This window comes from Pholcus phalangioides, unplaced genomic scaffold (genome assembly GCF_987345545.1).
Source record: "Pholcus phalangioides strain wild (caught in Gottingen) unplaced genomic scaffold, Ppha-v1.0 ptg000010l_1, whole genome shotgun sequence".
In the NCBI taxonomy this organism is placed as follows: domain Eukaryota; kingdom Metazoa; phylum Arthropoda; class Arachnida; order Araneae; family Pholcidae; genus Pholcus; species Pholcus phalangioides.
Genome location: NW_028301603.1, coordinates 228,685 through 244,447, shown reverse-complemented (window position 1 = coordinate 244,447; position 15,763 = coordinate 228,685). Strand labels below are relative to the sequence as shown.

Sequence of the window (15,763 nt, the reverse complement as noted above, 5' to 3'; positions counted from 1 at the left end):
GACAGTTAATGCATGTACGTGCCCAAGTGGTTACGTCAGCCTTCAGTGCGGGCCACACGAAACGCTCTTGAACTAGTTTCACAGAGGCCTTGTGACAGTCCATGCAAGGCAGTGAAGATGTCCCTACGCATCGAGGATGGAACCAGTGGTCGAATGCGTCCTGTAGAGACGTCACAGTACAGCTGAAGCTTTGATTCATCAACAGGAAGAGAGTGGATTTTCAAGGAAGTAGATAAAGGATTGGTGAGTAGTTGCTGAATACCCTCATCTTTGAGTTGTTCCTCTGCCATTCGTTTGAAGTCGGTGGGAGATGGTGTGTCTATGGAAGATATGGATATCCGAGACAATGCATCTGCCACAACATTTTCTGCACCCTTGATGTGTCGGATGTCTGTGGTAAACTGGCCAATGAAATCCAAGTGTCGAAGCTGACGAGGTGAGCATTTGTCAGTAGTCTGTCTGAAGGCATATGTGAGAGGCTTCTGATCCGTGTACAGGACGAATGAATGGCCTTCAACCATGTGCCTGAAATATTTGATAGCAGAGTAAGCTGCCAACAACTCTCGATCATAGGCACTGTAATTCTTTTGTGCAGGAGATAACTTCTTGGAGTAGAACCCAAGTGGCTGCCAAGATCCTGACACACGTTGTTGCAAAGTTGCGCCCATGGCAATATCGGAAGCATCTACCACAATAGCCAAAGATGCTGCTGCCACTGGAAATGCCAAAGCTGTTGCATCTGCCAGATCCCGCTTAGACTTCAGGAATGCTTCATCGGCTTCTTTGGTCCAAACGATCTTCCTCTTATCGTTTCGCTTGGAACCCGCTAGAAATTTATACAGGAGTGCCTGCGTCTCTGCTGCTTTTGGAACGAAGCGACGATAAAAATTGAGGAGGGCCAAAAATCGTCGGAGCTCTTTGACTGTGTCTGGCTTTGGGTATTGAGCGATGACCGACACTTTCTCAGGAAGAGGTGCAACGCCAGTTGCAGAGATCAAATGACCCAAAAATCGAACTGATGGTTGCCCCAGAACACATTTAGCAGCATTGAGGCGAACTCCGAATTCGGAAAAACGTTTGAATACTTGTCGCAAATGTTCCTTGTCCTCTTCAGCGTTTGTAGATGCCACGAGAACATCGTCGAAATACGGTACACAAAAGGTGAAACCCTGCAACACCATATGTATGAACCTCTGGAATGTTGCAGCTGCATTCGACAGTCCGAAAGGCATGAAGAGAAATTCGAACAGCCCGAATGGTGTTGTTACGGCTGTTTTTGGAATATCCTCTTGTCTCACAGGGATTTGATGAAAAGCTTTTGCGAGATCTAGGGTGGAGAATATTTGTTTCCCCTCTAGCACCTGGAGACAGTCCTGGATGTGCGGAACGGGATATCTGTCAGGGATAGTTGCAGCATTCAGTCTCCTGTAGTCGCCGCATGGTCTCCAATCGCCGTTGCACTTGGGTACCATGTGCAGTGGGCTTGCCCAGCAACTTTGAGATGGTCGGCAAACGCCTTGGGCAACTAGATGATCGAATTCCCACTTGGCTGCACGCAGCTTGTCCGGTGGTAGCCTGCGAGGTTTTGATGCAACTGGCGGGCCTTTGGTCTCAATGCAGTGTTGGACGTCATGTTTAACAGCATTAAACGTTGCTACAGTCTCTGTCAGTTCAGGGAACTCGGTGAGAATTCGATGAAATTCACTATTGTCCCGGATGCATTTCACTGCTGGGGATGGTACGTCCGCACCAGCAATCTTGCAATGTGAACGAAGCTGAGTGAGTGGATCGATTAATTGACCGCGCCGAACATCTATAAGCAGTCCGAAATGCCGCAGAAAGTCAGATCCGATGATTGGACGTGAAACGGTAGCAACGATGAATGACCAATGAAATGCACGACGAAGTCCTAGGTCTAGTTTTAACAGTCGTTGACCGAAGGTGTGTATAGCAGTTCCGTTTGCAGCAAACAACTGAAGCTTGTCTGGCTGACGTCGGGAATCTTCTTTGCGTAGTGGCAGTACAGATACATCAGCGCCAGTGTCTATGAGGAACTGCACGGAAGATGACTGGTCAGACAGATATAGCCGGAAGCACTCGAGTTTGCCGTCACTCCGAGTATCGAGTGACGGCCCAACTAGTTTCCCTGCTGGTTGAAACTGCAAGGCTGGACACATTTGGTTGCTTTTTCTTTGAAACGCCAGTGGTACCAGCAGTGCTGGTAATTTCTGTCACGACTGCTGGAACGCTGACGAGATCCTTGGCGATTTCTTGATTGGGATCGAGCACGCGTTTCGAGACGCTGCAAACGGGAAGAAATGTCCATTAGAATGGTCTGCATTTGCGAAGCTTCAGCTGAAACCGCATGAATTGCAGTGGAGCTTTCCGCGGCGGCAAGTATGGCATCAGCCATTTCTGCCAATTTATCCAGGATATCATTGGATATCGCTAGTATTTGCTGAACATTTGTAGGCAGCCGCTGGAGGAAAAGAGACTTCAAAATATCATCACTCACCCGTTGCCCAGCTTTACTTCGCATTTCCAGGAGAAGGCGTGATGGTTTCCGATCACCCAGTTGCAATCCAGAAATTAGGTCGCGCAACCGCTGTTCCTCCGAGTCCGCGTACTGCGTGCACAAACGGTGTTTTAGCGTAGCGTAAGATGTTGCGGTGGGTGGGCTGGTGATAATGTCCCCGACAACAGACAGCTCCTCTGGTTGCAAGGCAGATACGATGTGATGATACTTGGTCACCTCGGCTGTCACTCCTGCCAGAAGAAACTGACTTTCCATCTGCCTAAACCAGATCTCCGGATTTGCTCGCCAAAACGGTGGAGCTTTTACGGAAACATGGGCGATCTCTGCCGAACCAGTTGCGTTTTCATCTGCCATTTTGTTTTGCTTAAATCCTTTGGTTGCTTGTCCTCTTCACAATATAGGTCACCAGTTGTAGTGATTAACGATGATAAAATCTATTCAATTTATTTATTAAACTAAAACAAATCACAAAAATCACTACATACGCATGGAACGGACATACACATACGCGACAACATGTGACACCTCAACCAAAACACCGAGTGTCCTCTCCAGACGGCTTTGACTTCTCTTCCAACCACAAGGAAAAATATGTATAATATCCGGACGGCTTTGACCGATTCCCCACAGAGGTCTTTCAGCTGAAAGTGATGTCACTATCTGATGTTACTATGAAGGTTTCGGCAGCTGGCTGATGCGAAGATAAATCCAAGAAAGAAAATTCAACTGTTCTTGCGGGGAATCGGACCCACGTCTTCTCACTTGCCAGGTGAGCACCCAAAGACCATTGAACTACAAAGCCAACGAATCCTCTTTCCTTAAGCTCGTGTGCGCTGAACCGACACCATCTGTAGCAGAAGGCCTCTGTGCGGAGCTTTGACGTCGCTGAAGAAATAAGTTTCTCCTGTAGCCATTGGATATAGCAGGCCGACGCATGCGATATCTTTACCTTTTCTTCCAGTGTAGCCAATGACTATAGGTGAAATGGACTTATTCGGAGACGTCACGAGCTTCCTGCGGAGGCTTTCTGCTATAGATGATGTTGGCTGAACGGGACCGTACATGGACAGCCAGACCCAACTCTGGCCAAAGCTCACATTGCTAAAACTGCCACCAGATGGCGACTTATCCGATGAGTCTGTTATGCATGAGAGCCGCTGTGGGGGTCGAGTGGTTATAGTGACGGATTCGCGATGCGAGGATCCGGGTTCGAACCCCACAGTGGTGGTCGGCTGAAGTTGGTTTTCTGTGGTTCCCAACTTCAAGGCGCAAATGCGAGCCGATCTCCCCGTTAAAAAGTCTCGCCACAGAGAGCAGCAGTCATACAACGATAAATCATTCAATCATAACACTTCACTCATAGTTAGAAAAACTTGTGGCAGATGGCAGCACTACACATAACAAGCATTACAGAGAAACAACAAAACTTCGTCATGTTTCACTACACGTACACGCACATTCCCGCATGTACCGATTCGTTGGGGGGTTCCGCGGGGGGGGGGGTTCATGTGTGGTGTAGTAGTAGTAGGTAGGGCCTCCAAAAAATGACTCGGGGATCCATGATGTTCTTAAGTCAGCCATCTCGTTGGGCAATTTGCCTGTTGTGGCGTTGTATTTGTATTTGCGAGAGTAGAGTAATTAATTCGACTTTAAAAAACTTTTAAGACATAAAAAAAGTGTGAACTGTCATATGTTTTTTATTTATCCCCATAATATCTCGCGGCACCCCTCAGCCGATATCGCGACACCCCTCAGCCGATATCGCTGCACCCTACGGTGCCGGGGCACACCGGTTGGGAAACGCTGATCTAGTGGGTTTTATTTTCCCCCTACCAAACTGAGTGATTGAATGGGCTCATATGTTTGGAGATTGCTTATGTTGCAATGGCCATGTTAGCTCTCTGCAAAGAGCTTACTGAAAATATATAATTGTCCCTTTTTCCCGGACTTTTTGTAATATTCTATCTTTTCCCCTTTTTTTACTTCTTATACACACACTTCTCTACCCACAATTTTTACCCTTCACAGCCGTTTACTGGCATTTCCTAAGCGTGGTAATGGAATGTTCTTCGGTGCCACCGACAAACCGTGATATTCAGATTCAGAGAGAATGCTAAGACTACGCAGCCAACCACATGCGAGACAGTGACGTAGATGAAGCCGCCAGCATCGCCTCTTCGAGCTTCCTTCATAGTAATCGTACTAACAATTGATGGTTGTGGCCGGCATTTTCCCTGCGAAATTGTGTGATCAGATCTTTGATTTAACCCGATTTTGACAACAAAAAAAATTTCCCTTTGCACACACATGCACTCACAAATACACGTACATTGCACCCTTAACACGTAGTCTCCACTTTGTAAGCCCGCAATTGTCCCGGGAGGATAAAATTTCATTCTGATCTGATCTGAAAAACGCTATCAGAAATTTGTTGTCCTCCCTCTCATGGGGGCCAACAATAAACAAAATCCCACCTTCTAACTGCAATATTCGCAGAGAAATTTGAATTAATAAAATTGGAGGAAAGTTGGGAAAAAACAGCATAAAAAAAAAACTAACACGTACCACGCTTATTTCCCTGATTTATGCTATTCGTTCAATCTGCTGATTTTTCTTATATATATATATATATACAGGGTGATTATAAAAAACTATCCCGACATATAGGCCCCTAACTATCATACCATTGATTGAATTATTGATTGAATTTTTTTTGATTGAATTATTGATTGAATTTTTTTTTTGATTGAATTATTGATTGAATTTTATTTTTGATTGAATTATTGATTGTGATTGAATTTTGATTGAATTTTATTATTACTTGCATTGTCGATTGAATTTTAATTTTTTTTTTTGATTGAATTGTTCACTAAATTTTTATTATTGAATCATGCGTAGTTTGCAGATGTTGTCCTGTAAGCATAATTAAATTTTATCTCATTTCATGTATATTTACTATGCATGTTATATACTATTTAATGCTTACATAATATCATCATGTACGCTATATATCTTACGTTTCGTGGCATCGCTGTTTGTCTAGATCATTCCCACAGCCCATCTGTTATAAAAACTCTGACGTTGTACCCGGACACCTGCTTATAAGCGCATTTTATATACTTTCTTAACTGCTATGAAACGCCATAATTTTTGTTATTCATCAATATATTCATGTGTTCCAATGTATACCACCGGTGAATCCACTAGTGCGCAGCTGAACTTTGTATGTTCAAGTGAACTTTGTAATTTCTTCGGACTTGATCTCATCATTAGGACTATAATAACCAAATCTAAACATGTCTCTAACTGGCAATGAAAAGTCCCCCCCCCGGCTCCTTCAGTCTTGTGATATTATTAACACCAGCAATTGATCAATATCGATAATTCCCACTTACATATTTATAGTTCATTGGACCTGAATTTGTACATGTATCCTGTTTTTCATGTTCTATTTGCAGATTCGGACCTATGAAAAAACCCTTCCAACAAAAGACAAGATGAGTGAAGTTGGTGTTGCAGATTGGCTGATGGTTGGGGACAGAGTACAGTGATGATGGCGGATGGCTCGAGATGTTTTTGTTGGCCTCTTGCGGGCGATTCGCCCGGGCTCCTTGGCGGGGGTTTCCGGGGACTTTGGGGGTGTAATTGCCAGGAGTCGGGGGCGATGGGGGGCCTCGGCGGGATTGGGTCCTGTGGCTTACGGGCCGGGGATGCCTGCCGGGCCCGAACATCAAGATAGTTTTTCCAGCATGTCCCAGCCGCTGGGTAATCTGCCTCAGAGCTGGGCCATGTTTGGTGTTGGTGTCTGTATTCCTTTCCGTGGGTTGGAGGTCGGACAGTGGTCTTGGTGGCTAGCGGGGCATTTTCTTTTTTCCAGCATGGCCCAGCCGCAAGGTAGCCTGCTTATATCCCACAAGGGACAGAGCGGGGGGCATGTTTGGTGTTTGCATACCATTCACAGAAACTGAATGAAATTTTGGCATAAGGTATTTTGAGGTATGCGCTCAAGAATGATATGGAAAACAACAGTGTCACTCTAACAGTTACGGTTACGGTGAGAAAATTTCGAAAATATCAAATGGCAACACCAAGTTTTTTTGTATTGGAATGTGATCTCCATACTGAAAACCCCTAAATAGCGTTGGAATGGCACCTGTAGCACGAAAATCGCCGGCGGTAGATAGGCTAAAAGTGAGGACAACCAATAAGGACAGAGAAGCGGCATAAAATAAAGCATTTTATTGTGTTTTCCACATGACCTTGTGGAGCGAGGACTAATCAGGCTGGGATCTCAGCCGAAGAAACGGTGTGACGAATGAAACGAACATTAATGCTCTGGTGCACGGCAAAGTCCTTTTTACTTTTTCCTTGCCTAGCTCCGGGCATTTTCGTGCTACAGGTGCCATTCCAACGCTATTTAGTGTTTTTCACAATGGAGATCGCATTCCAATACAAAAAACTTGGTGTTGCCATTTGATATTTTCGAAATTTTCTCACTGTAACCGTAACTGTTAGAGTGACACTGTTGTTTTCCATATCATTCTTGAGCGCATACCTCAAAATACCTTATGCCAAAATTTCATTCAGTTTCTGTGCATGGTATGATAGTTAGGGGCCCATATGTCGGGATAGTTTTTTTATAATCACCCCGTATATATATATATACTAGGGTATATATATATATATATATATATACTAGTATATATATATACACTTCCCTTCACAACAGATCTTGTTTATTTCGTCCCACTTCATGAGCGTGCTGCGAAAAGTGACGTGTGAAAGCACCGCTTCCTGAAGAAGCGAATTTTACAATAATAAGGAACAAGAAACAAATGAGATTCATCAAGTACCCCCAGAAAACTTTCCCATGGGGGTCCCCAGATTCAATTCGCTGGATTTTAGTGGGGCATCAGAATGGATATATCTCGGGCTACCGATGTGTTCGGAATTTTACAATGTTAAACAACAAAATCCAATAAGATACATCCAGGGGGCCCCGAATCAGAACCTGAAACATTTTCATGGGGCCCTGACCTGGAAGCTTGTCGGACACCCCCCCCCCTGTGAGGGGCCACGAAATTTTTTCGTTTTTATCAATTTTAAAACGAATAAAATACAGTAGCGGGGACACAATACGCAGAGTTTTAGTGGGGAATCCAGACTAGCTTTATCTCGGGCTTCCGCTGTTGCAAATCCAAGACCCCCAACCGGGATTACCCGGGAGACCAATTCGCATACTTATAGTGAGGCCCCAGACTGGCTTTATCTCGGGCTTCCGCTGTTGCAAATTCTACAACATAGAATGAGAGAATAACAATGAGATTCATAGAGGGCCACAAAATGAAACCTGTAAACTTGGGGCCCCCGACTTGGAAACTTGTCGGTCATACACTGCTGCGATTACGATGAAAAATTTTCATTTGTATTTGTTTTTTACCAACGAATAAAATCCAGGCCCATCCACGCAACTACCCGTGACCGAATACGCTAATTTTATGGGGGCCCCAGACTGGATATATCTTGGGCTTCCGCTATCGCAAATTTTTCAACGTTAAAGCAGAAAGAAAACAATGGGATTGATCAAGGGCCCCTGGAAATAAAAACTTTTAACTTCCCCATGAAGGTATACGTGCAATCCCCCCCCCGGGTACCCCGACCCGGGTGTTATATATATATTATACATAAACATACCTCTCGGCATGACCCCCCACAAGGGCAGGGCTGACAGGGGCCACAACTATTCTTATCACTTTTTGATTTTTCACACTATAAATTAACCACAGAGGGGGCCCCTGAGAAGCTGGTTTGGGTGCTCGCCATCTAAATTCCAGCCTAGGGGCCCTGCTGTAGGATGTGGGAGCCTCTCGGTACATGCACATAACATGGTGCCGATGGGTCAAATGGGTCCCGATATGTGCTAGAATTAAATGAATACTTGACCCAAAATCGTAACCGACTTCCGTAACACAAAAGCGTAACAGATTTCCGTCACTCACTTCCGTAACATAAAATCGTCACTAATTTCGGTTGCTTAGAAACAGGCCCTTTTCGAGTTTGTGATTTTATATTATAGAGTAGATATAAAAAAGACGTTATCATTCTCTAATTAAAATTCAAAATATAGAACAGCTTCGCGAGTATTTGGTAACAAGAATGTTTTCTTCTTTGACAATTTGCTCTCTGGGTTCCAGGATTTTTAAGAGTTCCGATCGTTCTATCAGTCATGCGCGAAGCCGCAAAAAGCTGCCACGGAGCCCCATGGTTCCGCGGAACACCAGTTGGAAACCCATGCCCTCGGAGCCTGTGTGTGTGTGTGTGTGTGTGTGTGTGTGTGTGTGTGTGTGTGTGTGTGTGTGTGTGTGTGTCATGGCTCCCCTTCAACTTGATTTTTATCAGTAGCTGAGTGTAAAATAATTAAATAATTCTGGAATTATCTCTTTCATTAATTCTGAAAATTATCACATATATCATTATTTCTTGGCACATTTATTCCCAATTTTTATAATTTTCATTTTTCTGAGTTCTTGATTCCTCCCCCTCTGACAGACGAAAAAATCTAGGGGGGGGGGGCCCAGGTGCCCTGCTAATATTTTCGCACCGCTCCCCGCGTCCGGTAACGGCGGCGCTGCAATAGCAGTATGGTTACTGCATGTAAATGCATAAGCTTACCGAAATTTTAGAATAAGTGCATATTTGCAGCATAAAAATTAATAATAAATTAATAATCCCATGGGACAGCATATTCAAGAATTTTTAAAGCATATTTTTTTTTACTTTATGCATATTTTGACCTCTTTAAATGCATATTTCGGAAATTCTTATTAATTTTTTATCACTTTTATTCCCATATAAATTATCTATTTATTTTATTTACGCACATAATTTTGATTTTGTGTCATATCTTGATATTTTTATAAGTAGATCCATCTTATTTTCAGTGCATATTTCGGCGATTTTAGGGCATATTTCAAGTTTTTTAGTGCAATTGTATTCATCAGCTTTTGCGCACGTTTCAACTGCTTTTTTTAGTGAATGTTTCATCAGCTTTTTATTTTTTAGTTTTTCGATGCATATTTCAAGTTTTTCAGTACATATTTCCTCAGCTTTTTAGTGCATATTTCAGCCTTTTTTTAGTGCATATTTCAGCCTTTTTTTAGTGCATATTTCAGCCTTTTTTTAGTGCATATTTCATCATCTTTTTAGGGAAAATATTTCATCAGCTTTTATAGGTGCGTATTTCACCATTTTAGTGCATATTTCACCTTTTTTAGTGCATATTTCAGCTTTTTTAGTACATATTTCAGCTTTTTCCAGTTCATATTTCACCTTTTTAAGTTCATATTTCAACCTTTTTGGTACATATCTCAGCCTTCTTTAGTGGCTGAATTATGAGACTTCCGTATGTCATAAAATGAACTGTCCAAAATGGAAAGCGGTGTCTACAATACGCATGCTCTGGTCCCCTGACAAGCGCGAAGATTAGAAGCCAGGGCCAAAGCCCAGTGCGTTCATCATTTCCAAACATTAATTCTGCTCTAAAGTTCCCTCGTTTAGTCACATGCTTGCACTAAGCATGCTTGCTTTTGATCACTCACTCCTTGAACACTGTTTTAGTCACTCACTCCTTGCACACGGTTTTAGTCACCCACTCCTTGCACACGGTTTTAGTCACCCACTCCTTGCACACTGTTTTAGTCACTCACATGCTTGAATTATTCTTCGGTCACTCACATACTCGCACACGCTCTATCTCATTCACTGACCTAGCCTAGTCCCTTGCTGCCTGGGCAGAGGCGTATTTACGTCGTATTGAAGGTTACGCAAAGTTCGCTGACTTTCTCCCATTCTACTAATTCTCTTGACTATTACAAATACAAATACAAATACAACGCCACAACAGGCAAATTGCCCAACGAGGTGGCTGACTTAAGAACATCATGGATCCCCGAGCCCCTACCTACTACTGCTACACCACATATGCACCCCCCCCTCGCGGAACCCCCCAACGAATCGGTACATGCGGGAATGTGCGTGTACGTGTAGTGCAACTTGACGTAAAGTTTGTTTCTGTGTAATGCTTGTTATGTGTAGTGCTGTCATCTGCCCCCAGTTTTACTAACTATGAGTGAAGTGTTATGGTTGAATGATTTACCGTTGTAGGACTGTTGCTCTCTGTGGCGAGACTTTTTAACGGGGAGATCGGCTCGCATTTGCGCCTTGAAGTTGGGAACCACAGAAAACCAACTTCAGCCGACCACCACTGTGGGGTTCGAACCCGGATCCTCGCATCACGAGTCCGGCACTATAACCACTCGACCACCACAGTGGCAAATTTCCCAAATTTGCCGCCCTGGGCGGTAGCCTGTTGAAGCCCCTCGCCCTCCCGTAAATACGCCACTGAGAGAGAGAGAGAGAGAGAGTCATACAATGAATGAATGCACTACTCAAAATTATTCTACCAGCCATTCACACGCAGCACGAAGACAAGGCCCGACTTTGAATTCAATCGAATTCACTCGCTACTGTTTCCAATGATAGATGGCAGCACGAACCATCAAGTCACCGTCTTCAGTGCTCTGTGCTTTTGTTGATTATTTAATATTTTTTAATAAAAAATTGTGAAATATATGAAATGTAAGTAACGTGCGTAGGAATGTGTGAGGAGTATTCTCTCTGGTGTTTGTTTGAGGGATTCCATCAACAAATTCAAAAGTTATTACCGTTCCACCGTGAGGCCGTCAGCATGGCAAAATTTTAAATGTCACCTTGAGTCTGCGTTGAACAGGGTCGCAACTAAGTGGGGAGCAGGCGGATCTGGTCACGACCTCCTATATAAGGTTATCTAGGTGGTATATATAAGGCTCAGGACAAAATGGGGGAAGCAAATGTAACCCTTTAACCTCTCCTTCAGCATTACGAGGGGGACGTAATGCTGAAGCAAGTAAATGCGTACTTGCCCCAGCTGCCCAAGTATCTAGTTGTGGCCCCGGCGTTGAATGGACGTAATATTTTTTCGGTTCATCTCCATAATATCCGGAGGCACCGCTTCCCCCCCCCCCCCCGCCGATATCGCGGCACTCTAGGGTGCCGGGACACACACGCATTGGGGAAAAATGGCTTAGAGGTAAAGCTCTCGTCCGGCATACGAGAGACCAAGGATCGTGACCTCCGTGTGAGGACGAAGATGAATTTTCTTACCCCCTAAACATCAATATCTCTTCACATAGCCAGTGTTCCGTATACAATGTTTTAACAGCAACGCCGGCGATGTGCAATTTAAGTGCGAGCGATGCATCTAAAAAGTGATATCTTTGTTAAAATTGAAGGAATGGGGGAAAAGGATGAGCCCACAATTCTTAGGCATGTTACATTGATGCTCATGATTCAAGATTTTTCATTCCCACATGCAATCTCATCGCGAATTCCTCGACGGTACTAATATATACTTGAAACCTCGTCAGTGGACTATCAAACGAAAATGAACAGTGAATTACAAGATTTCTAACAATTACAACTAATTTGGTTTTTTTAATTAAAATTTTTTAATAATTTTCCATTATTAAAACTACTATGTATTGGGAGTTTCTAAGAAAAACACACGAGATTACTGTTTATGATATAAGATTTTGTCCAAAATTCTAAAAAAAAGACAGAAAAATGGTGAATGGAAAAGAATTTATAGCAAAAACGTGACGGAGAAACGGTGTAAACGCTGTTTTAAGAAATTTAAGGAAAGAAAAATAGTTTATTTTTTAATAAATAATTTAATTTACTCTATTGCAATGAAAATTTAAGCTATCCAGCTTTTCAGGTGCTTCAAAATTAACGTCGTTCTAGTGTTAAAGGATAAATATATAAAACGAGTATGGAATCAACAATACAGCATATCACGGCAATATAAAGAAGACAAATTCAAATCTCGAACATCAAACAGTGTTAGTTCGAACCTTGTCTTCCCCTGACTAAATAGCAGAGAAATTTCAGAAATCTAAAAATGGCCCGCTCTGGAAAAATGGCAATTCATACTGGTCCCCTGAGGCTGAAGATGAGATTTCACCATTCGTTCCATTATTAAATGTATGGACATAATTCATACACACATAATCGATGGTATCAATAAAGTTGGGAAATAATTTCTACATATATCCATATATGTCAGAATTATAACATAACTGCTATAGGTATCCATATGTCCCCCAACCTCTTTCGGCCCCAAGCGCAAGCCTCACTTCACCTGGGTCCACTCGCAACCAACGATTCGATTCTCAACTTGGACTTGAATCGTCGATTACAAAAAATGGTGATGCAAACAGCAGGAATCTTTAAAAGTATCCGCGAGTAAAGGTATGTCTTAGAAAGATTCGTTTTTCGCTCATTTTCATTCGGATGAAAAATTGAAGAGAATCGCGGAACAATACATTTTTTTAATAGTATTCATTAGAATGAAGCCAGGAAGTTTGCGCAATAGGCTTCTCGAAACACTGTTCAATATTGATGGCAATATTTTAAAAATAACTATCAACTACTAAGTAGAGGAACTGTAATTTTTTAACAATAAAACGATTGTGAATTTATTAATATTGGAAGTTTTTTTTAACTTGCGATGAATTCCTGAAGTGGTGGTTCGTTTATTTGGCTGTCTGCTGTGTTATCGCCCGAGAGCATCTCATGACATGCGTCCCGTAACTCGTGCAATCCAGGATCTAGTCAATATTAATAATTAATATTTTTTTTATATATTTATGTATCTAGTCAAAACTTCTGGTGCGTGTATATCCATACATCCTGTTGACCAATCACAAAAAAGGGAAAAAATGTATTGAAAATTGACAAGAATCAACTGAAGACGTTGAGGACTGGTGCCAAGACAACGATATAAAGTTGAATCATCAAAAATGTCAATATATTCTCTTCACAAGACGGTACAAGTTTCCAAGAACTCCCATATACATCGGCAATACGGTGTTGACAAGAAAACTCCAAGTCAAGTATCTAGGTTGTATACTAGATAAGTCGCTCTCATTTTCTCCTCAGGTGATGTACGTAAGAAATAAGGCCTCACAAGCAGTTGGGATGCTATCCAGAATCACATTCCCACAGGCCAGGCTAACGTTGAGGAATAAAGTAATTCTTTTTAAAACTATTATTCGTCCTATTCTGCCCCAGTGTGGGCTCATTCCAGTCTTGCAAATATGAAACGTTTACAGACACAGCAGAACATCATTCTTCGTCAGTTTACCAGAGCCCCCTGGTATGTGAGAGGAAAAAACATCCGTAAAGATCTTGACTTACCACTAATCTTGGACTATATCAAGGAGCTTGCCAATGCTCATTTGACAGGCTACGATCTTCTGAACACCCGCATCTTAGAGAAATTGTCTGTTATGACCCTAGAATACCCACAGTACACTCTAGGCCAATGGACTTGCTGAGCGTGTGACGAATTGATGTAATTTTCAGAACATTTTCATGATTTTGGTTTTTTTTTTCCTTTCCAAACAATTTATCAATTTAATATCAGTTTTGTTTGATATTGCGGATGCTGTGGTCGCAATTCAGAGGCATTTATATGTTTTTTTTTCGCAATTAATAATTTTTCTCATTTATTCATAATTTGCGCTTGCATAAAATGGTGCATTGGGTTCGTGTCGTGTTGAAACTGATGTTATTACAATACAGAGATGGTATGTGTCATGTCTTCATTATAACTTTTTCTTTGACGTTCTTGATTATGGTTATATGACTCATGACGGTTCAACAGCACCTCAAACATCTCTGGTTAGTGTCTCTCGATTATGTAAATATTTATAATGTTGGGGTTTTTGGGTAGCATATCATCAGCTACTTCGCTTAAGACATTTCCCCCTTGTTCTTCGATTGTGTTGTGTTTTATCTCGATGAGCATTCATTTCGCGAAGATTTGTAAACAATACTTTCCTGGCTCATTCATTCTCTACACACACACATACACTACATACCTTACACACATGCACAAACTTGTCTTTTTCCTTCTCATACCACCCCTGGTGATCTGTAAGTTGCCAGACAGCCAAGGCTGGGCAGCGACGGAAACGTTCAATTCTGGTCTGGTGTATATCCATATATCATTCATGTATTACGTATTTCATACTAATTTTTTGGAAAACTGCACTTTTGCTCGTGATAATGAGCGTTGCTAGTTAGCAGGGGCGTCGGAAGTGTTTCGAACCTGTGGGTGCCCGTCTTGAGATTCATGCAGGAAATTTCGATTTTTAAATCAATTCTGTGGGTGCTCGAACCCGTTCTACAAACTTCCGTGGGTGCTCGAGCACCCACAGCACCCCCGGCTCCGACGCCACTGCTAGTTAGTACCCAATCGTTTTATTGTGGAATATGGAAATTTCTGCATTGTAAAGTTTAAGTATTAGCTATTTTGAAATACTGGAAATAAAAGCTTCAATCCAAACACAAGCTTTTATTGCTCTGGGCATGATAGTTGAAATTAAAGCAACTCAGAAATGTCTCTGAAATACTTGCATAAATACGGGAAGAGACACCCTTCAGTTGAGTATAATAGCATTTAATCATGGGACAAGATTAATGGGACAAGGAAGAGACATGGATAACGAAAATATAGTCAGCCCCACTTAGATGGATATCAACGGTTTTAGCGTGTTGGGGGGGGGGGGGTGTAGGTGCACAGATTTAAAAAAATAATTAAAAAACACTTTTTTCAATTTTTAAATGCAGGGCGTCCATAATTAAAAGACCCTATTTTAAAGTACCCTACAGGCGAAACCAGTCATCAGAAAATTGTGAAAAACTTTATGAAATGATGGGAATTTGTTTCGGGGGAAAACATTAGTTGCACATGTCGCCACCAGAGGGCATTTTATTAATAAATGACACATTTAGGCAAACGTTTGCAATTTTAACAATTGTTTTACTGCAACAAAACTCTTTTTCCACATGCTCGCCATTTTCAGATACCATATGAAATAGCAAGATGGCATGTTCCATAATTGACCAAAGTGTGTGCTTGAAATGCTGCCTTTAAGGTCAGGTAAAGTTCTTGGATTGGATTGTCACGACTTACCAGACGTTGCAAATGCCCCCAAAGTCAAAATGGATTAAAGTCCGGGGATCAGGGAGGCCATAGATTAGAGAAATGCCGGCTGATGGCACGTTCTTCTGTAAAATGTGTTTTAAGAACATACTTAACACACACTGCAATGTGTGGAGGAG

General features: G+C 42.2%; 1 protein-coding gene across 1 annotated transcript; it reads right to left on the bottom strand.

Moving 5' to 3' along the window:
• Window positions 1–2,325: 2,325 nt before the first annotated feature.
• LOC149080716 (uncharacterized) lies at window positions 2,326–2,890 on the bottom strand. The gene is made up of 2 exons (XM_089237346.1): window positions 2,516–2,890; window positions 2,326–2,415 (listed from the first exon to the last, which is right to left on the bottom strand). The coding sequence occupies exons 1-2, from the start codon at window positions 2,888–2,890 to the stop codon at window positions 2,326–2,328; spliced, it is 465 nt and encodes a 154-aa protein (XP_089093472.1).
• Between the last annotated feature and the right edge of the window lie 12,873 nt (window positions 2,891–15,763).